This window comes from Galleria mellonella, unplaced genomic scaffold, assembly GCF_026898425.1.
Source record: "Galleria mellonella isolate WM207_F2 unplaced genomic scaffold, CSIRO_AGI_GalMel_v1 utg588, whole genome shotgun sequence".
Classification (NCBI taxonomy): domain Eukaryota; kingdom Metazoa; phylum Arthropoda; class Insecta; order Lepidoptera; family Pyralidae; genus Galleria; species Galleria mellonella.
Genome location: NW_026442124.1, coordinates 330,108 through 353,264, shown reverse-complemented (window position 1 = coordinate 353,264; position 23,157 = coordinate 330,108). Strand labels below are relative to the sequence as shown.

Here is a 23,157-nt window from a genome sequence, read left to right as displayed (position 1 = left end):
ATTCTTAATTTGCAACGTTATCATATTACATAAGTTAAAATAAAGAATGCTCTTAAAAAAATTTGCTTATAAATGTACTGATGTACCCTAACTTCGACGTTGTATTTGTATTAATGTGAGTATATAGGTATGGGAGGAATTTGGCAACAAGCGACAAATATATTCTTTTGTTTTATTGTTCGCATCATTTATTATTAAAGAGCAAAAATAAGTGTATATCTGTTGCTGTCTGACACAGACTTCAGGTTTAATAACATATCTTAAATATTGACTATGTATGGAGGCCATAATGTCAGGATGACATTGACAGACTACGCGACAAAAATCACAGAACTGTTTAAGACGACGACATGACCAAAAATTGAAAGAATAAAACTAGTATTTATTTTTGGAAGTCCGTGAATTCCTATGTAATTTGGCACTTTTGGTAAGTAACATTTTAATAAAACATATCTTGTATTATACTAACTATCCGTTATTGCTGAAAATGTGGAGATTAATGCGATAAACTTTACAATTACTATATTTCTTGAATGATTAATATTACTATTTTAGACTTGACACCACTCGTCTTCCTGTTAATCTCCACATACCTATTCACTTGTTCGTCGTAGGTAGGTACTCATTTGATGGAATTTGCAAAATTAATACTACATCTTTCAATTGAAAACTGTCATGAACATAGTGAATACTATACTAAAAAATTACTTGCTATACAAATCAAATTTTCCTTAAATGTTACTGAAAATTATTAAATATTACAAATATAACTTCTATGTAAACATTTAAGATATAAAAAATAATTAAAAGTAACCTACTATTTCTTTTTCAGATATATTTATAACATGGTGCTAAATTTTAAATAAAATGTCTACTGAGAATTGCTTAGTGAAAGCAATATATTCTTTTAAGGGCAAGAATAATGATGAATTATGTTTTAAGAAAGGTGATATAATCACTGTAACCCAAAGAGAGGAGGGTGGATGGTGGGAAGGTACTCTTGGTGAGACAACAGGATGGTTTCCTAGCAATTATGTGACTGATTACAAAGGTATTGTTTATTATATCTAATATTAGTAAATGTTTGGAACCATTAAATGTGATCATTATGTTATGCTTTATGAGATACCCTTATGCATAATATATTTTTTTAATGGTAATCATAATTTCTTTTAATATCTAGATCCTTCTGGCTCTGTTACAACCTCACCAATACGAGCTGCTTCTGAGATCCAGGCATTCAGAAATGTTGTTCTCAAAGATATCATTGATTCTGAGAAAGCCCATGTGGCAGAAATGCAGGGACTCGTTAGTAACTTTCTTCAACCTTTAGAGAAAAGTAATATGTAAGTTGTTGTATTTATAATTATTGCTTAGGTATTTTATAAATTTTAACATATGATTCAATTTAACTTTTCATCTTAATTATCTATTTCATATCAAAATTATTATATTTACTTTTAATCAAGTAAATATAATACTTTTGTATGGCATATTTTTATATTTAAACCTAATGTGAGCCAGTCTTACCAACTGCTATTATTACAGCCATTACTTAATTGAAGTAATTCCTGTAAATGTGAAGTTTTGGTAAATTACAGATTTAAGATAATAAAGATTTTTTTTCTGAACTGATCTGATCTATAACTTTATTTATATTGTGTAACATTTAATCTACTTTTGAGTATTGTGTTTGAGTAAGTGGTTATTCAGAAACTTGGTATCTGTAGAAAGATGATTAACATTATTAATATTATGAAAATCAATAAAATAATTTCATTCTCTATACATAAAGTTCTCTATGGTAATTGGTATTACCAATGTACTATGGTATATGCATGCTTTATTATAGATTTATAGCTTTTAATGTTGTAATATAAATGCTTTTTTATCTATCTTTAACAGTTTAAATAACTGCACTTTATAGATTTTTTATAACATTAATAATTTAAAATATTTTACTTTTAGGCTTACAAGAGATGAGTTTAAGCAGTTAACAGGCAACATCAATGAGGTACTCCAGATTCATGAGCAATTCCTTGCACTATTAGAAGAATGTGCAACAAAAACAGGACCAGATCAGAGAGTGGGTGGTCTATTTTTACAATGGGCACCTAAAATTAAAGCAGTGCATCAAACATACTGTGCTGGTCATCCTAAAGCTGTTTGCATTCTTGATAAATATAAGTAAGTTGAAATTTGAATATTATAGGGTAATTATTATGACTTTGATACATAAAATATAGTCATGCTTATAGTCATTATTAAAAATACTTCTTGTATACAACTGTTATTGATCAGAAACTATAAACCTTGAAGACAAACTTTCTCTGTCTATGACATTACTGCACTAAGTTTAAGTGAGAAAAAAAGATCACTCTTTGTTAGAATCTCTTTATTTTAATTATTTTTTATTAGTTTCTTTTTTTTTTTTATTGTAAAGAAGATATAAAAACCTCATTTATGCAATATATTATTGTTGTATAGAATTTCACAGGAGAAAAAGGCTAAAAAGAATTTTGTGAATTTATAACTTGAGGATTAAAAGTTAGGAAATCAATTTTGGACTTGTTAATTTAAAAATTCCTGTTTGGGCTTCCAGTATTATTATAAAAGTATAGTCAAAAGCATAACTTTTATTTCTTTAAAAATATTATAATTTAGTGTTTACTATGATCATAACTTTTCTTTTTTATTTGTTGTTTAATATTATTTGCAATTTTAGGGAAGAACTGAACACATGGATGGAGAATGCAGGTGCTGTTTGTCCAGGTGTGCTAGTATTAACTGCTGGTTTGTCTAAGCCTTTCCGTAGACTTGGTAAATACCCTGCTATGCTGCAAGAACTAGCACGGCATGTACATGAAGCTCATCCAGATAGAGGTGATACACATCGGGCATCTGTTGTGTATAAAGATATTGCTGTAAGTTACCACTGATTAATTTTGTCTAATAGATTATTACTAACATTAACTACTATGATAATGTATTTAACTATGAGTATGTTTCTAGTAGTAAATAGATAACACTGTATATTTATATAACACATGCAAACTGAGTACTATGTTACGACCATAATAGAGAATTATAATATTCCAATGAATAAGTTCCTCTATACCACTATAGAGGAACGAAAATAGCATTGTAACTAGGGAAACTTTATACATATAAATAAAAAAAAAAACTCAATAATAGATCCATTATTAAATTGCCTGGCCATCTTGGCATTATTAGGCTAAAGGCCTCCTTTTATCAAGAGAAAGACCCGCGTTTATTTGTAGGATGTTAAATGTTTATCATGGTATGATATATTATCATAAATTTTGTTGTAGAGTGCTTGTTCGGCATTGCGTCGCCAAAAGGAACTAGAGTTACAAGTGATAACAGGCGAAGTACGAGGCTGGCCTGGTGGAGAGTTGGCGGCTCTCGGTGACGTGCTGCACATGGGAAGTGTTGCAGTTGGTCCATCACATCAGGATCGTTATCTCGTTCTTTTTCCTTCATCATTGTTGTTACTGTCAGTCAGCAAGAGAGTTTCTGCATTTGTTTATGAGGTGAGTAATTTCAGGATTTTACCATTAAGGTGGACTTAGATATTTTTGAAATTCAGAGAATTAATAAATAGATCAATTTATTTTAGGGTTGTCTTCCATTGACTGGCATAACAGTTTGCAAGCTAGAAGATACTGATACTAGAAAAAATGCTTTCGAAATCAGTTCACCCATGATTGACACCATAGTAGCTGTGTGTCAAACAAAAGCTGAAGCAGACAATTGGGTCAGTTTACTTCAAAAACACTCAAATACTAGTAGTCCTTCTCATGATCCTGGACAACCACAATCATTACCACATGTAAGTTTTTATGTAATATATGATACATACAATTTACTGTATATCTATTTCAGTTATAATTAAATATTATTTTATATTAAAATTTAAAAACGAAACTAAGTTATTTTATGATGTTATATAGCTGACCCGATCTCCTTCTGAAGGGGCATTGACTAGCATCAACTCTAGTCGGCGCAGTTTATACCACGTGACACTGCCACCACCTAGTTATCCCTCTGCGTCACCCTATTATTCATTAACTAAGTATTTCGCGAGACTTGTTAAGAAAAAAGTGATAACGCGACGAATGTTACGAAAACTGTTACACGAGAGAACATGGGCAAAAGCATTTGAGTTATCAGGATTACCAGTTATGAGAAGACATAAGAATCGCATACGACTGAAAATAGAAAACGACGAGGTCGTTGGAACCGAAACGGAATGTTCTGATAGTGATGAAAGTGACAGAGAAACTGATACTACAGAGACACACACCATGTCTAGCTGCACAGATGATGACATTGGTGGTTATTCCAAGATGCTTAGACAAAATGCTATGGACAACGTTAGTTCTCGAACGCCATCATCTGATTGCAGCAGTTGTGGTAGTAACTTTGGTTATGTACGGTATATCGATAATATCCAGGACATTAATTATGATGGCTATCAACAGGAAATCAAAGGCGATTGCACGAAAAATTTGTTTCAGCCTATAACACGTAGAAACGAAATCCATAATACAGTTAAAGTCATAGATCCAAATATGATGCCACAAGGATACAAAGACAAATTGTGTCAATTTCTTCAACATTCCGAAAGTACAGAAAATTCCAGTTTCGAAGTTAGGTCTTACATGGCCTGTGAAGACTTGGTCAACATTGATCAAAATACACAAATCGATACCATCGGAAATGAGGGTACTGACTTTATACCTACGAGACGAAGTTTTCCCAATTGCAGTACAAAGAATACCATTCCTAAACTTTGGAAATCAACTGATGATACTTATTCTCGAGAAGAACTAGACAGTGACAATTGTAGATTGATTGAGTTAGTTCATAATTTGTCTCCACCATCACCAAAACAACTTCGAGGTTACAGCGCAATCGATTCAATAATTATTGATCCACCACCAATGTTTCGGAATGAAGATGATGAAATGAAAGTTATAAATGTCAACCTTAATACAAAAATACCTTTTCGAAAACACTCGTTAAATTCGGATAAAAAAATCAGGCGTTCTGTGTCTAGATCAATGGTAGAAACTGAGAGCTTTACTAAGAATGATGAAACTCGCATCCAGAGAATGAGTTCGCAGTCTGAAAACAATAAAGTACATAAGAAATGTGAATGTTGTAATAGATCTCTCTGTCCAAGCCCTAGGTCTTCAGATTCAGGTGTTGCAGGGAGCTGCAACTTGACGTCTCCTGATTTGAACATGCCAGATTACTCTTCTAGCTCGGGTAACACAGGTCACGACTCTGACAGTCAGGAGAAAAATGCGGATCACCTAAAAGATTCTCTCACCAACATGTCCCAAGGAACCTATGACAGCAATCGCCGTAAAAAGTTGACATTATCGGAAATAGAGGCAGCTAATTTCGAGGATCAATGTAGATGTACCTCACCGTTTGGATCCACTGCTAGAACTTCGTGCGTGACAAGCGTAACATCGGAGAATAGTCTCGATGTATTGGATTCGTCAAATGCTAATGTTACCTCGACTTTTGTTGCAAATCCGCCTGTGTCTTCACCCCAAATTAAAAGAACTTCTATTAGGAGAAACATTGATAATTATAAACCAGTAATCAAACTGAAGCCAGATCCACCACCTCGAATTTACCGCAAGCCCAGTGCACATTTAGAAATTCCTAAGAATGTTCGGCAACCGTTGCCGTGCCAATGGAGTACCCTTAATATAACCGAGCGCACGAAGCCCAGTTTACATTACCATATGCGTATATTTAGAGAAAATCCTGCAATCAATAATGAAAGACAGTCACGTATGGATAGCCCTCGCAATCGCGATGTGTTCAATAAAGAAAACAAACAAAGAGATGAAACAGTTTCCTCGCAATCACGTAAAACTAGGTCTCGCAGTGAAGATTTATCAAAATTGCAAAAGGGTTTGACTGAAATGCAGACGGGATTTGTGGTTTATCGTTCGGATTTATACGCACACTGGTGGATGAAAGCAAAGTTACCGATTACCGTGGTCACCGACTCAGGCAAGGATTATTATTTTGTAAAGAGATACTGTGTTATGTATCACTGGTTTGAAGATAATATTGCCTTGAAGTTTTGTACCCGCTAGATTAATACCGTCATTAGAATTACCCCAGTGTTGCAGTGCTTTACTTGATCATCCTTGCCTGTGTTTATATTCATCTTACTAACAGAAAATACATCACTGCAAGTAGTTTTCACATGTACTAACATACTATGATAATTATGTATAATGCATGGAAATGCTTGATATTTCCTATATTTTATTTCATTTAAAGGTTACTAGTAAATAATAAACCCTAATAGAATATGAGACTGCGAAAAACAATGATTTTTATATCGATAATTGATTTAATTAATTCCAAATTAGGGGAGATAGGATAATAAGATATATTCTTATTTTTATTATAAACACATGATACTTTAAAAAATGTACCACATCTATTTCATGTTATTAAAAACACTGAATGCCTAATACAACATTTGAAAAATGCTGAGGTTACTATGCATATACGTTGTTAAAAGGTGTTTTTACATGTAAATAAAATGTTTGAACGAATGCTGGATATTTTGTAAACTTGGTGAGAACAACTGTACAAACATGTGTTAGCACAGAAATAAATACTTGTTTTGTAAATAAATGTTCCGTATTTTGATTTTTAGTAACCACCGTATCTTTTTTGCAGATGGCCATGAGCGACAGTAATAATTCTGATTTATCATCCGGTCTATCTAGCCACAAAAGATCACATTCATTCAACAATCATCAAAGCTACACTCAACATACGCAGCAAACACAGAAAAATAAGCAAAAGAACCATTCAGCGCGCTGGCTATTAAATTCCTGCGACTCGCTTGATCAATCGCCTGCCAAAACAAATAAAAGTCCTATCGGGAAGAAATTCTCGTCTGTTGATTTCATCGATAGTTCTGTCTCGAACTACAGCAATAAAGGTAAGTAAAATATTTTGGCTTTATTTAAAATATAGGTGGGACATTCATTTGCAACTAACTTTGAACAATATTGAGCTTTGCACACATATAAATTGTTTAATTTTATATTTTTTGTATATTAGTCATTTATAACTAACTGTAACTGATTCTTAAGTATATATAAAATTTAGTAATGTCATCATATATAGCGATTTCAAAAATGAGGAAGTCCAGGGCCTCTAGACTAATGGCAAACGAATTCGTCGATGAAATCGACATCGCTAGCGAGTCCATGAGTTGGAATGAGTCATCCGGTGTTGCTATCTCATTCTGTCTCGCGGACTCGCTAGCGATGTCGATTCCATTGACGAATTCGTTTGCCACTTGTCTAGAGGGCCAGTAGTCGTTTAGTATATTGTGCGGGATAGGCAAGAAGTGAAGTTTTCAGGATGTCGGTGTACAAAATTAAAGTCGCTATGATGATTGCCTACCTCATATAAGAAATGGCATCTATAGAAGACTAACAATCCGGCCCGGTATCACACGGGTAGATAGAATTTTCGAAAATATATAGACATATGCGTATTTAGAAAGAGACCAAGTGGGCTGTGTCCACCCCAGTATGTAAGTGAAGCTTCACAAAGTCATGTCTTATAGTACATAGGTATCGTCTTTAAGGGGACAGCCCCTTCCCCTCTCGCCCTAGAAAATTGTTCTAAATACGCCAATGTATAACCTACGTTATTCGCAGGTTTTCTATAGGTGAAATAATTTTTAAAATCGGTTTAGTAGTTTTTATCTATTACAAATAAACAATCAAATCTTTCCTCTTTATAATATAGTATAGGAAGAGGAAGCTCTTTATTTATTTATATTTTTATGTGTGCACGTTACGCGTTTTTATAATATGTTTTTGCAGTCAATAGGCTTTATTCCTGTATTTGTCCACATTTATTTTATAACGGTTGAAATTGCCGTTTTTGTTAATTGTTAAATAAAACAGTTTTCACAGTTGTTTTTACACTTGATATGTATAACTGACCCGTTAGTTATGCATACTTTTATTTTTTAAATACTACCTCGTATTGAAGTAAATGTTTGTACATTTTATATTTTGTACACGACTGTACAATAGAAAAATGAGAATAACCATTTATATTATCTAAAGTAATCCATATAATGAGCTGTTTATTATAAGATTTATTTCGTCTCTAATAGGTTATAAAAAAACGATCTTTTATTTTATTAGCAATTATGAGAACAGTAAAGTTTAATTTCATTCAGACTATTGACTAATAAACAGTTTCTAAACTTATTTCGTTCTATCAAATTAAGTAGTTATTATTTGTATTCTAAATATATTTTAGTCCACCTATATTTTGTATTTTAGAATATGTTTATAAAATATGCTGGTTCTTATTTATTATTAATTATATTGTAAGTACGTGGGACACTCGGGAAAGTTTTGCGACACTAAAAAAATATTCTATAGGTAAATATATTTTTATTACATCTTTTCAAAGTACTCTTCACCAGCCTCTATACAAAATTTTAATGCGTCTGAATCAGTTTTCGAAACATTTTTTATAGTTCGCTGCAGACATCTTGTTTACAGCCTGCTCGAACGCTGAGAGCGCATCACCACCTTTGAGCTGATTTTTTATTTTTGGAAATAAGAAGAAGTCACACGGTGCTAGGTCAGGGCTGTAAGGAGGGTGACCCAGGAGTTTGACCGGTGTGCTGTCTAGGAAGTCCCTTGTTTTAATTGCGGTGTGGGCGAGCGCATTATCGTGGTAGATCAGTAGCCCGCGGAGCCGTGTTTGGTCGCTTGTTGCTCATAAGAGTAAAAACTTTTGCCAAGCATTTGGTAGTATATCATTCGGCGTTAATGCTTCTTTGGTTTCGTAAAAGAATTGACACCAAGTAGCCAGTCAAATTGAAAAGCTCACGATCAAAATCTTCTCTCTGTTTCTAGGTCGCTTTACTTTGGTAAGCATTGATTCGTTTTGAAACACCCAAACCGTCGACTGGCCCTTTGTTTCTGGATCGTATGGATAAATCCAGGATTCATCACCTGTAACAATGTCGTAAACACGCCGAGACGAGCCTGCTTCAAATTTGTCTATCATATAATGGTACCATTCCACCCTTGCCTGTTTCTAAACATCGGTGAGGTTGTGCGGCACCCAGCGTGAAACTATCCTCCGCACCCGTAGATGCACGTGTAGAATCTCGTGAAGGCTTTCTGATCCAATCTACAGTATATGATGAATCTCTTGGTATGTAACTCGTCTATTGTTTTGGATCAAATTCTTCACTGCTAGCACGTTTTCTTCCATAACAGCCGTCAAAGGGCAACCACTTCTTTCTTCATCCCCCAAAGTTAGTCGACCGCGCTTAAATTCATTATACCAACGATACACGGTTGCCTTAGAAGGGCCTTTATCCATGAATGATATTTGAAGTCTATCGTACGATATGTACGGTTTCAGGCGACACTTAAAATCGTAAAAATCATAGCGCGAAAAGGTACTCGACGCAAATCCATTTTTCAATGAGACACGGTAATTTTAATTAACTCCCAAAAAATGTGGAGGGAAGTTATGAATTTAGAACGTATCTATTTTAACTTATAAGTAATCATATTTTTAAATAAATTATAACTACATAAAATTTTTTTTCTCGCAATACTTTCTTAGTGACCTGATAAAAATACTAGCTTCTATTTTTTTTTGTTATTTAGTTTATAAATGTGAATATTCAGTTCAGGTGGTCCTCAATTCAGTTCTGTATTTTATGTTTCTTACCTCATAATTCCGTCAATTGTAAACTGGTTTGAAAAAATTTTTATCTGAAAGGATATACTACATATTGTTCCATAGAAATATTTATCAAAATCAGTTCGGTAATTTATTTTTTAAATAAAAATAACGGGTTTTGCCATAATTGAAATCGCTTTTCGCAAATGGTAACAATAAATATGAATAAATAATCAAAAAGTTAATTAAATTGAAATTCCCAAGACCATAAATGGTCAATCTGGCATTATATATAGAATACATAAAATGTATATACAGTGTTATAGTAGAAAAGAGGTACAAAAACAGTTTCTTACTATTCTCGGGGGAATTTTCAGAAATCCTTCATTGTGAACGATGTAGGTAGTGTAGGTAAGGTTGAGGAACTTCTAAAAACTTTCAAGTTTATAGGTTTTATTGTCTAAGATTTGAGATTGAGTGTTCGTTTTATTAATAATTTAGATAATCAATGGTATACCAGCGTACATTTCGTCCTACTACTATTATGAAATTTATTAAGAATTGATGTATGTTATTATATCACGCTTAAACGGATTTAATGTTTAAAATACACGTTGCTATATTACTTTAGATACTTTTTTATCCTATTTCACCCGACCGGGCAAAGTTGCGGGGCAGTTAAAAATACGAGTTTTGGTAGTGTAATATATATATATATATATATATATATATATATATATATATATATATATATATATATATATATATATATATATATATATATATATATATATATATATATATATATATATATATATATATATATATATATATATATATATATATATCAATAATTCTACCGTCGCCACAAGCATTGAAAAAATTGCGTGACATACTTTGTTTTTCTCATATAGATTCATGTTGTGTTCTATACAAATGGTATATTTATACCATTATAATAAAACGAACATTACTTGTAGGGTGGAGCATAACATGTTTGCGGCCCGCGCCACCGCTCAGACCGCAATCATTCACGGTCGGCTCGGACGAAAATATCGGTCCGACCCACCCTTACGCACCGCACCAGCGGAAGTCCAACTCTTACGAGGAAGACGCACTAATCTTGAAGGTTATCGAAGCGTACTGTACTTCCGCGCGGTGCAGGAACGCTGTTAGTTCCGGTGAGTATCTTTATGTTCTATGCTCTACTAACTTGTATTAGTATAATAATTATTATTTATACGTCGTCCGTTCTGTTCACGTTTGTATTATAACGACCATCATTCAGGGGATAACAATTTATTCATGTGCGTCACACGAATGAGTTATTATTCTCAAATGACGCTTGTTATAATATGTAAGAGCAACATAATATAATAATAACCAGATCGTACTATTATCGGTGCTATTAATTGCTAGAATATCAATTATATATAAATGCTAGTTTATAAAGTAACGCAATATTAATAAGCATCATGTAAAGTATCACTTTGCTTAAGTAGAATGCAATTGAATTAATCTATTTACCATTACAAAGGACAGATGTTTCTACTAACATGACTGTATTTATTATGCAGTACCGAATATACCACTGGAGATAATCGAGTCTACAAGGAGGAGACAGGCAAAGTCAAGAAACCGTATTATCAGTTGGTTTTTAGAATGAAAGATCTGTATTTATTTGTACAAAACCCAGTTACCACTAGTCATTAAAAATGAACGCTTCAGAATAATCGTACAAATTTAGTTGTTGGTGTAATAAGAAGCACCTAATACATACATCACTGTAACTATAATACTCAATATAATCGCATATTTATATTAATATATGCACAAGTCTCTAAATGCATGATAATGCGGCATGCTTTAATTATCTATCCTACTCACTATTATATTCATATTCGTAGATCTGATTAGTTAGTTTCTATTACAAAAAGTAATATTTTGTATTAGCTAAGTATGTATCAATACAAAGTAGCTAGTCACGTAGTGGTATGAAAGTGTCCAAGTATATCGAGTTTCTTACTTTTCTATTTATTTGTTCCGTCGATAATTGAGAAAGTATTCGAATATAAACGACAATTTAGAGCGCATTTTTATCCAATTTAAGACTCAAAACTAGGTTAATGTTTACTTTGACAGTGTTAGTGGGCGTCCTTGCGCAATACAGGTCGTTTGTAACTGCTCTGTTCAGTATTTTCTATTATCAACTTTTCAATTAAGAATCTCTGTCTATTTAATTTTAATATTAATGAACGAATTAATGCTTCCATTATGATTTCACGCTATTTAATCTTCTAAAGATAAAAAAAATACATGGTTATTCCATTTATTAGTGCATTTGTTATATAACATGCATTATGCAAAAAAAATATTTTTGTAACTAACAAACAAATATCTATTATGCATTGAAGGCGCTCAAACCTACATTTCGGACTGCCACTTTCCATATTAAAATTGTTCGTGATTTAATAGAAAATGTCTCGATTGTATTAAAAGCTAACCACTCAGGCTTTTATCATTATAATATGGTAGTCTGAATCTTTCTATTTTGTTACATGCGGCTGCCTTTATATCGCACCTGCAGTGGACTGCGGCCACTTTTCTCTTGGTAAAGTACAATATCACGCACCCGCTACTAACCTACCTCACTATAACTATACTAAACTATCCGTCGTCCAGCGAAGTGAAACGCCAGAATATTCGAGCTATAGCAAGACATCAAAAGTGAAACGCAACAAGAGCTCATCGGCGGCAGACTCTTACCTGTATCGTGGGCCGGAGACGAGGAAGCTGCTAACGGAGCGCAAGTTTCAATTGAATCGTTCCAATCCCAATTTGTGGGAGTGTTCGGACGAACGTAGGATGAAGTGGAACTGTGGACGCGAGCGGCGCAGCGGGTCGCACCCTAGCCTCGCGCCGCTGCGAAATACGCTCCACGCGCCCGCGCCCTCCTCCGCTCCCGCGTCCGCTCCCCGCTCCGCTCGCTCCTCTACATGGTGCTGCGGAACTTTCGTAAAGCAGCTCACTAAATCGCACCATTTCGATTGACATAAGTAGTTCCCTTATCGTATTTTTGCTCAGTTTCCCTATTGGTTCCTATAGATATTAAATTATGCATTTCCGCCTAATTTCCTGATCGCTCATTGTATAATCTAAATCCTAATCATTTCTTAAAATGAGGTGTGCGTGATCGACTGATCGTTGACTGGTGTTGCATTCATAAACTTGACAATAACCAAAGCTGACTTCCACAGACTAATATAATACTTTTATAAACATGCTACTATTTACATTTCATTATAATAATAATTTATTTGTTTATCGTTAATATGACAAACGATGTTAATGTGATTTATATTAATAATGTCATTTTGTTACGTGCCATTTTTAACGGTTTACCGTCTGTTATAAAGCGTGTTATCTATGTTAACATAGATTTCCATATTATTTTTATAGTGCATGTGTGCATATAATATAATAATAGTGCATAATAGTAATGAAGCGGTTTAACTTTCATTTCGCTTACTAGATATGACTATCATTCATGGTGCATTAATAATGTAGTATATAGAGATGCATGGTTTGGTTGTAATTTGAAATATATTTTTAATGTTGTTATTATAATATGATGCAGGAAATAAAATTTATTATATTTGAATATTTACTATTTTTAATTTGTCGATATCTTTGTCGTCAAATAGTGTGATATAAATATAGCTTTATAAACATAACGTCATTATCCGAAGCGGTTTTCAGTATGTTTCCACGTGTGAAGCTATTTTAAGAGCTTCTAGTCAATCCGCCATAATAATATTAATTAGTGTCGAAAGGAAGAAGAAAACATGATTTTATTGAGTTGCAATTATTTGATTCGATGTGCATTAGATGTTTATAAGATACTCGTAATTAATTAATGTAAAATTACATGTTCATATTTAATAATTAAACTTTTATAACACAAGGTTGTTTTTGGCCCAGCGTAATATATATTTTATGTTTTAATAATATGTACCTAGAGATATTGTTGTTGGTGAGTTTAATTATTTACGTACTTTGATGTTACTTATTATAATAGACTAGAACGAAAGCCTCGGACATCGCTTGCATGGAATTATAAGTACAGGATTATAGCTCTTTCATTTTTAACAATTAAAAACCTATTTCACCTATTATTTTATTATTATTATTTTTTTAAATTGTCAAATTAACGTAATAGAAAATAACAAAACAGTTTAACAGCGAAATAGGTGTATTATATAACCGTAATAACCCTATTATAGAGGCTAGGGAATATAAAACACTCTTAAATTACAATTATAAAACAACTTGGCAATATACTGCTCAGATAGATGTATGCTACTTGGAAAAGTACAAGTTATGGATTTTTTTAGTACATTTTTATATATCTGTATCAAAATAAATAGCAGTCATATAAATTAGCATTATGTTAATCTTATTGTTCATAAGTACCTACAATTCATGTCTCCGGAGGAAAATGTCTCATTTGGCAAATTGTCGCTTAGTAATGGGCTGCTTATTAGATAATATCTAATCTCTGTTCTTGTCGACTATCAAACTTTTCCTTTTAACGATGTATTATATGATTCTATTATTACAACACAAAAAGTCTCTAATAATGATATCCATAATGTGTAATTACATGGTATATGAATTTCATGTTCCTGATATAGGTATATTAATATTTATACATTAAAACTTGTTACGTATGACACAGATAGGCAGTATTCCAACAGTTTGTTTCAGAAAATACAAAGCCATTCGTTTCCATGATTTTATATAAACGGAATACAAAATTCAGCTGTGCTGTGCATCTGTCATACAAAATCGGATATTTCATAATAATGTCGAACTCAAAATGGTCGCTAGAAAATATATGATATTGAAATAATAGGTACCTATTGATGCAGACCTGATACATGGTTTTTATTTAACTTTCGCGGAACCCTTTATATCCTGTTCCATGCGAATTTCTGAAAATTACGTCTTAGTGTTCACATATCATAGGAAATCTTGGGTAAAATTTTGTTTAAAAAGTAAAATTTTATAATAGAATCTTGTTATATCGTAAAATTTTATTATGTGTAGGTAGGTATATGTAGGTACCTACATCGCCCTCAAATAGCTGACTAAATAATTCATTTGGTGTTTTCCTTCTGAACGTACTTCAGTGGATTGTCGAATTATGTAAAACGTGAACACAACGAATAGCTAATAGACACAAGTGGAGCGGGTTATTAGATTGTGATGTAGGTCTGTATGTAATCACAACAGGCAGCGGGGTGCGCAGCGCGTGCCATTCATTTAATATTGAACGGGGTAGTGCACTGCATTGCATCTAGCATTCATAAATGTTTCCTACATTACTTTAAAACAGTGCCAACTACAATATTGTACGACATATTGTACAGCTTTCACTTGTACAATAAATTGTTTAAACATGCAGTGCCTTGAAAGATTTATTATTTATTTATACATTATTTATACAAATAGCGAGCTTAATGCCATATGATTTTCTCTAGCAGTTAACAATTATATAAAAACAGCGTTTAGAGGTAGTGGTGATTTGCATAAAATTATCGAATAATGTTGTACAATATAAATAAATATTAAGGATTGAAAATTATCTTAATGCTTCTACTGAAGATGAATTGGAATTGAATATATTGTTTAACAGTTTAAAAGTATCGTTTCTAACATATTATGTATTCTGAGATGAATTACAAGAAAAAAAAAATTAACGTCCGAATTTACTGTTTCACCGCAATCGGCCTAAACATTAGATTTAGACTAAATATTTGAAATTTTGGATTGACACAATGTTAAACTGTTCCTGGAAATTCTCACGTGAATGGAATGTACGGTTCCGCACAGGCAAAGGTATGGGATACAGCTAGTCTATTTATATAAAAAGAGAATCCGACTGATAGATCACTGCACACCCAAAACTGCGGATCTGTGAAATGTGAGTTTTGCGCAGAGGTTTTTATATACCTACCGTAAGTGAACACAAAGAGAAGGAAATTCCCAAGGGATTCCCAACGGGGGACAACGGGTTCACCCGAGCTATACTGCGGAAAATAGTAACTTGAAACAATATTATGATTCGCGCATTCTTGAAAAAATGATATTGCTGTTACGCAATGTTTACTTAATATTAACTATTGGCTGTATTCCGCTTCTTTGAATTATAATAAAAATATCTATTATATTTTAATATAAATATGTATATTATACTTTAAAACATGATCTCTCTGTGTACCAATGTGCATTCAAAACCTTTCAGCTGTTTGATATTACTATACACACATATACAATTAATATACACACAACCATCTCTTTGAACGTTCACGTTAACAATTTTATGGGATAACCCCTTGTGAAGTTTCAGTTGTGAAGAAACGTTAGTTATTACTTATTTATTATATATATACTTATAAATCATCAAAGAAACATTGATTTAGCTCTATGTAGGTATTGTTATAAAAAGTATACTTTAATTCAATTGTTCTTATCATAATAAAATCTTAAGCCGTAGTATCATCGATATAGGTTTAATAAAAAATTGCGTACTAGAAAAGCAAAAATTCTGCTCTCTGGATGTAATTATAATAATTATTTACAGAAACGCCTACATATGCAGCATTTACAATTTCATTAGAGGAAAAGTCGACAAAAAGTAGCAAATGTCAAGCGAACCGAAAGCTGATTAATTGAAGTGGAAACTAAAAATTCTCCTCACGCTCGTATTTTACTTAGTGTAATTTCTGCTGAGTAAACATTATTGGTACAATATTAAATATACAACGTTAAGTATACTAACTTATATAAAATTATGAATTAATTAATAAGTTACAATATCTCGAATTTTTAACTCTAACAGTAGGTATCTGCTCGCACGAACTTAGGGCATATACCTCTAATAAGGTGATTTTTTAATGAAATTACTATCAAATCATTTTTCAGATTTGAAAGTAAATTAGTTAAAAAAGACGCCCTATTAGAGGTATATGATTTATATTAAAAATAATATATATCAACTAAAAATGACTTAGCTGACACAATTATGGTCCGTTCTAAGGGCCCAATTTTCTCTTTAGAATATACGTTGGTGTAACTTAGTCGGGGATGCTCTAAACCGATCGCCATTTTATAACAAAATATTGTGTGTAAATATAATAATATATATTTATGGTTATATACAGGTATAATAAAGTTGAAGTGTACAATAATATATTGCATTGTAGTGCTTATACATTTTGAGATCATTGACATATCGATTTGTTGCTGTTGCCAGCGAAGTATGGTATTGCGCGAACTCTACAAAATATATATGTATAGGTACTCTTTGGGAAATGGAAATGGTAGGGTTCTAGAAAATAATTTCTTTCTCTTTTTCTATATTAATTAATTATTTTATTTTATATAAACATAAAGTACATTTTGTGCCTCTATAAAATATGGGCGATCAAGCTTTACTCGCAAACTGTAATCTCTCTATTACCTTGATTCGATTAAAATTATCCCTGAGACAACACCTACTATCAGTTTTATAGTAAATAATTTCATTATAAGTGCTTATCTACTAAAATCGAAATATTTTAGTGGATTTGTACTAAACCCACTAAAATAGTTCACTGAAAACTATTAACAGTCATTATTGACCTTATGTTAATGTGTATCCACGGACTGACTGAAAACTTTGTATCTATATACTTGATTATTGAATTTGAAACAAATGTTAATATACCTATTTATACAGGGTTGATATACATGTAAATATACTACTAAATCCTTTTCGATTATATAGGGCTTATGCTTCGATTATAATTATTTATGTATTACTACGAATAATTAAAGTAATTAACGCTTATTTGACTTAAAACGTATTTACTTAGTATTGTAGCACATTGGAATTGACTTGCTTATTGACTTTATGTATAATTAAATTCAGATTAAACGCCAAGTTGTCGACATAGCTGAAATTTTATTCGTGGCAAAATTGTCTACTTGAAAAGAAACATGCGTATCAAGTAGATGTATTCTCTCTTTTTATTATATCAGGCCTGGTCGCGGCGGTGTTCTTTATTATAAATATTTTAGCAGTTTCACTCTCGACCGTACGTGATAACGGCTACGAACGACGCGGATAAACCCATGGCGTTGACAAGAATAGGGGTGACTCCATACACGAAGTCTGTAATTTATTGCGAGAATAATCTGTTTCCAAGTCATCGCTTCTAACATACAAATGTGTCCTAATGTTCAACAATATCTTAACTGTAAGCTTTTAGAATATGTTAATTAGGATCAAAAAAATTTGTGAACAAACATGTGTTAATTCAAATTATATTTTATTCCCTACAACATTTTCGATGAGATGAAATTAAATCGACTTTATGTATCTATATAAGATAATTACGTGTAGAAAATATTATTACACACCTATTTAAAACTGTAATATATTATATTACTAACTTCTAAATTAATTTATTTTTACGTATTTGTATATCTTCTATTTAAATGTTGACATAGAACATATTTATAGAATTATATATTATTATGTATATTACATGACAGATCGTTTATAAATTTCTGAAATCATTGGATAATAATGTCTTAAAGATTTAATAATACAATTTCATCAAACGTACCCTAATATTAGTAAATGTAATATTTATAAAAGTGTCGAATAACTTAAAACTATCATTCTGATGATACATTATATGAGAATAGAATATTTTTTAGGGTTACTAATAATGTTCTAATAATAAGTTGGAATTTTACTGCTATAAGTAGGTTTTTTCACATTTTTGATTATTGTTATAATAATTGTAACTACTTTTACAATGTTATTGTCCAATGATTAATCAGTATTTTATAGGCAATCTTATAACGTGGTTACATGTATTATATATCTTGTTTCTAGTCTAGTAATACATCTGATTTCATCGACTATTTTTTATTAATATCAACATACTATTTTATTGGTGCAATTATCTTCTACTTGATGAATGACGATGTATAATATTTTATGTATGTTCGTTTTAAGTATAAAATCATTATCATAAAATTAAACAATTTTCATTATGGTCATGTGTGTTATATAATAATACTTATATATTTATTTTTTTATCGAATTTTATTGTAGTTATGTTCGTAGTTTTGAAATAAATCTTTTTGAAATCTATAATAATCAAGCTGTATTTAATTAACAAGGACCTCCTCTCAACACCTTAGTTCCTTTGTCCCTCACGCAATACAACCTTGCAACTCACATGCGTACGCACGAGCACTCAATACACACATTAAAAAGTATTTATTCACACAAATAATAATCTAACAATAATAGTTCCAAATATAGATATCTACACTATCTTAAATTTACTCCAACGAACATGCATTAAAGCCAATATGTTTTGAGTGGTCTATCGAATATTAAATCACCTAACAAAGCTGTCAAAATTATTAGCGCATTAAATGTCTACGAGCTTATTCATGGAATTAATCAGGCTTATTGCTATAATTGTCGTTTTTGCAAATCAATTTTCACTTAAGTAATAAATAAAAGTCCTGAGAGCGGTTATTTACTTAAAACATCGATTTTCATGAATATAATATTTTTTCTGACGGAGAAACATCAGTGTGGGATTTAAACCGGCATCAAACGTAGTATTTCTAACAATTGAACTGCTATTTCTGTGTACTCGTGATTTGAATTTGTCAATCATTGTCAAACACGTGGTATCATTTCAGAATATATTGTGTCATCTATCAGAGGTAATTAACTATTGAAATTTTTTTTACTATAACGTATATTTTTTTATCAATCAATCATAAAACCTAAGAAATACCTGGTAAAAGTAGCGAAAATACATTATAAATAGGTATAACATTTAAAATTCTTCAAATTTTTATGTAGGTTCTTATTCCTATTTACAAAAATTACAAAAAAAATTCAGTTTAGGTATTAGTTTATTATAAGTAATGTTCTAAATAAAGCAAACAAATCATGAGTTTGATTGATTGTCTTACATACCACATTTAGTGACAAGCAATACTTCAATGGAAATAATCGTAACTAAACGGTCAGGTTCACTATAGGCTATTCGTCTTCAACACTAGAGGTGTTATGTGCAGTTTACCGCTTGATATCCTTCTTTTCCTAAGAGTTTTCTGTTTTTACTATAAATTTAAGCAGCAACCGATCGTTTCATCAACCATGTACTTGATGGTGGTGTAAAGATTTGTATGTTATATGGCGCATTTTTAGGGTTTCGTACCAAAATGGTAAAACGAAAGCTCTTTCGTGTGACCTTATCTGTCCATCCGTTCGTTCATTTGTCACATCGGTATATATTTGCAACTAGCCCTTTGAAATTTGGAATAGTTTTAGACATATATATATTTTTTATGAATGATAATGGGGTGGTAACCTCGCCTGCGCTATACACTGGCGGGTTACCAGAGATGGATTGACAAATTCCACAAAAATTAACCACGATAGTTTCCAAGAAAAACCGTATGAATGTCGACCTAATAAGGTATATTGCTAGCAATGGGGCTAGTAGACCGCATTACTAACAATCCCTTCCCCCCGCTCCACCCACGTACATATTGCAGAGGACTTAATAACTTGCGAGGGAATCCAAAACCAATATTCAGAGTTTGAAAATGGACTTAGTCCAAGTTGGACATCATATAAAAGAGCTTTATTTGTACATTCTTAAACTAATTCTTTTTTGTTCTGTTTATTTTGCGTAGTTTTTTGGTCATATTTCCGAATTTTTTAAAGCGGTTTTTTTTTTTATTATAGCAAGGCAGGTGACTATACTATCCTGACCGAAAATAGAGACAATATGGCTCATGAATGCATTCAACCATCATTTTAAAATACCCACGTCAAAAATTCGTATAAATTTGAGATTCGCTTATATCGAATGTACGTTGATATCGAATATTTTTGCCATATTGAGATCAACTTAGCATTGCGATAGTGGGCGTATTATTTTATTACATTTATTACATAATCATTTTAAGAATTGCTTCGATCATTTTAATATGTTAATAAAACGAGTACCTATTTATTATAATAATTTATACTTAGTACCTACTTTAGGATCCACTTACTAAATCCTTACTAATATTATAAAAGTAATCGTAAGTCTGTTTGTACGCTCGTTACCTCCAGTCTCGTATACTAAATTACAACAGTATCAGAAAAAAATTAAGAATAAGATTATCACTTAAGTAAATTAAGTTTATTTTGACTGATTTTGTACCTTGCAATCAATGATATCTCGTTTTTACGGAAAAAGTCACTGTCATAGCTAGTAGATATACTTTATAATTAATAAATATGGATGTTCTTTACATTGTTTTCAATATCAATGCGATATACTCGTATATATATTTTGTATTGATGAATGTGGAAGAAGCGAAAAAGGTTTGTTTGAATCGAAGCATTTGGCGTTCCATTGTTTCTACCTACCCTAATGGGAGACAGGCGTGACAGATATGTATGTATGTATGTATATATATTGTAAAATTCTTGATATTAAAGGATATGTGTATATTGATGTCTATACGAAAACTATGATCTCATTGCTGGCCTGCCGCGAAACCTTCCCATCACTGAAATCAGACATGACAATGATGTATGGGTAATAAATACATAACAAACAAGTAATCACATTACCTATGCTTATCATAACATAAAATAAGTAGCGGTTGTAAACTCGAACTGTGTTCTAGTAAAATCGAGGCATTGCAGTATGAATGTACCTACTTGATTTGAGAATGAAATCTCAAGGGTTTAAATCCTCACGTACTTATTTCACTTTACCTAACACTGTTTTGACACGAATGTAAATATCAAAGGTATCTTTTTATGTACCAACTTGACCAACTCGCCACTGAGTTACACGTAGGTAGATATGTATAACGTACCTAGTATTCTCATAAATAAATTAATATTCTATCCGGTATTCTGGTGTTTCCCCTACAAAATAATAACGTGTATAAATGTAATTTAAAATTTATTTTAAATCTTTGTTGTTTCGAATCATCATTAATTTTACTATTAATTTTTCATATCACATTTCGTACCTACGTGTTATTACTTATTATAAATTCTTTATTTATATGCAAAATAACGTTAATATAACAAATGTGTATTACAGCATTGTCATATTCAGTCATAACCTGAAATAAATTCTAAATATTAAGCCTTAAGATACATATTTAAATAAATGTCTGACTTCCTACTGAATAAGGTGGGTGGGTATATCCTTTATATGAATATTCACAATAATAATTCATTCCAGATGGTTAATTGTGTAGTTTGAATTAAACGCTTGCTAAATAGTGATAATAAAAGGGATTTCACGAAGTTTGACGATTGTGGACTGAATTATCATTTGAATATCTGTGTGAACTGGAGTGTAACAGTTGGCACACGTTTGATACTGTATTATGTATTTTCAGAATGCGACGACGAGACCCCGGTGTCGATCGAAGCGTTGGTGCGGTCGCCTTCTCTGCCCGTTCATTCCTCTGGCAATCACGGCGCGCCGAGCTTGTGGACTGTAGTCATGCGCTTACAAAATGAACTAAAATCCCTTAAATTGGATGTCAGAAATCTGCAGCTACAACTGATTGAGGAAAAACAGGAACGGAATCTTGCCATAGCCGCGTTGCAATCGAAAAATATATTCAAAGACGCAAAAGAAAGTAAATGTTAAGTGTAATGTCTACCTACGCATTAAGTATTATTTTTTAATATAAAAGCATTCGTCGACATCTTTTCAGCCATTCATTACCCACTATTAAACATAAGCCTTCTTTATATATATATATATATATATATATAGCCAAGGAACGGCATTGATATTGTCATCAACTCTGTTGTGGTTATCATTCTATTTAGTCGAGTTGTTCTATTTACTTATACAAGGCCCTGATTTAAAAAAATCATATTCCGTGGGTTCTTCGTTCATTTGGCTGGCCCATTGCCACTTCAACTTGTCGATATTTCGCCCCTTATCAATCATATTTGTTTTTCTGCGAAAAGTATTACATACAATGTAATTGCATTTGTGTTTAAGAATAAATTGTAATAATATAAATACAGTCGTATATTTTATTTTTCAACTTATACATTACATAGCCTCATTTTAAATATAAAAACAATAGTAATACAATTTTTAATTATGATACTTGCTTATAAAAGATATCTAATAACCTATTTTTATCTATCTCATATGTTATTACAAAATATGAAACAATGTAAACAACATATTTGTAACAGTAAAACTCTTGAGTACTTATGTAATTAAACTGCAGTATCCAGTCCCGGGTTATTCGTAAAGGGAATTCGTACTAAAA

The 23,157-nt window shown here is 31.9% G+C and overlaps 1 protein-coding gene across 4 annotated transcripts; it reads left to right on the top strand.

Moving 5' to 3' along the window:
- Nucleotides 1-297: 297 nt before the first annotated feature.
- On the top strand, nt 298-22,902 carry LOC113517081 (rho guanine nucleotide exchange factor 7). Of its 4 annotated transcripts, XM_026901628.3 has the most exons (11): nt 298-427; nt 833-1,051; nt 1,184-1,346; nt 1,969-2,187; nt 2,726-2,924; nt 3,333-3,554; nt 3,641-3,853; nt 6,745-7,012; nt 10,731-10,931; nt 12,338-12,361; nt 22,258-22,902. In XM_026901628.3, exons 2-11 carry the CDS (start codon nt 868-870, stop codon nt 22,512-22,514), a joined length of 1,950 nt encoding a protein of 649 aa, XP_026757429.1. In that variant the 5' UTR covers nt 298-427; nt 833-867; the 3' UTR covers nt 22,515-22,902. The 4 variants fall into 4 exon arrangements, with proteins under 4 accessions (XP_026757429.1, XP_026757430.1, XP_026757427.2 ...); XM_026901629.3 differs by lacking the exon at nt 12,338-12,361; XM_026901626.3 differs by lacking the exon at nt 22,258-22,902 and having other exon boundaries at nt 12,338-13,411.
- The last annotated feature ends 255 nt before the right edge of the window (nt 22,903-23,157 follow it).

What these genes read in the sequence shown, in the direction of transcription:
- LOC113517081 (XM_026901626.3), top strand. Translation starts at nt 868, where the DNA reads ATGTCTACTGAGAATTGCTTAGTGAAAGCAATATATTCTTTTAAGGGC. An exon ending in TTGTGTATAAAGATATTGCT is followed by an intron (nt 2,925 to 3,332) that starts GTAAGTTACCAC and finishes ATTTTGTTGTAG; the next exon opens with AGTGCTTGTTCGGCATTGCG. An exon ending in AACCACAATCATTACCACAT is followed by an intron (nt 3,854 to 6,744) that starts GTAAGTTTTTAT and finishes TCTTTTTTGCAG; the next exon opens with ATGGCCATGAGCGACAGTAA.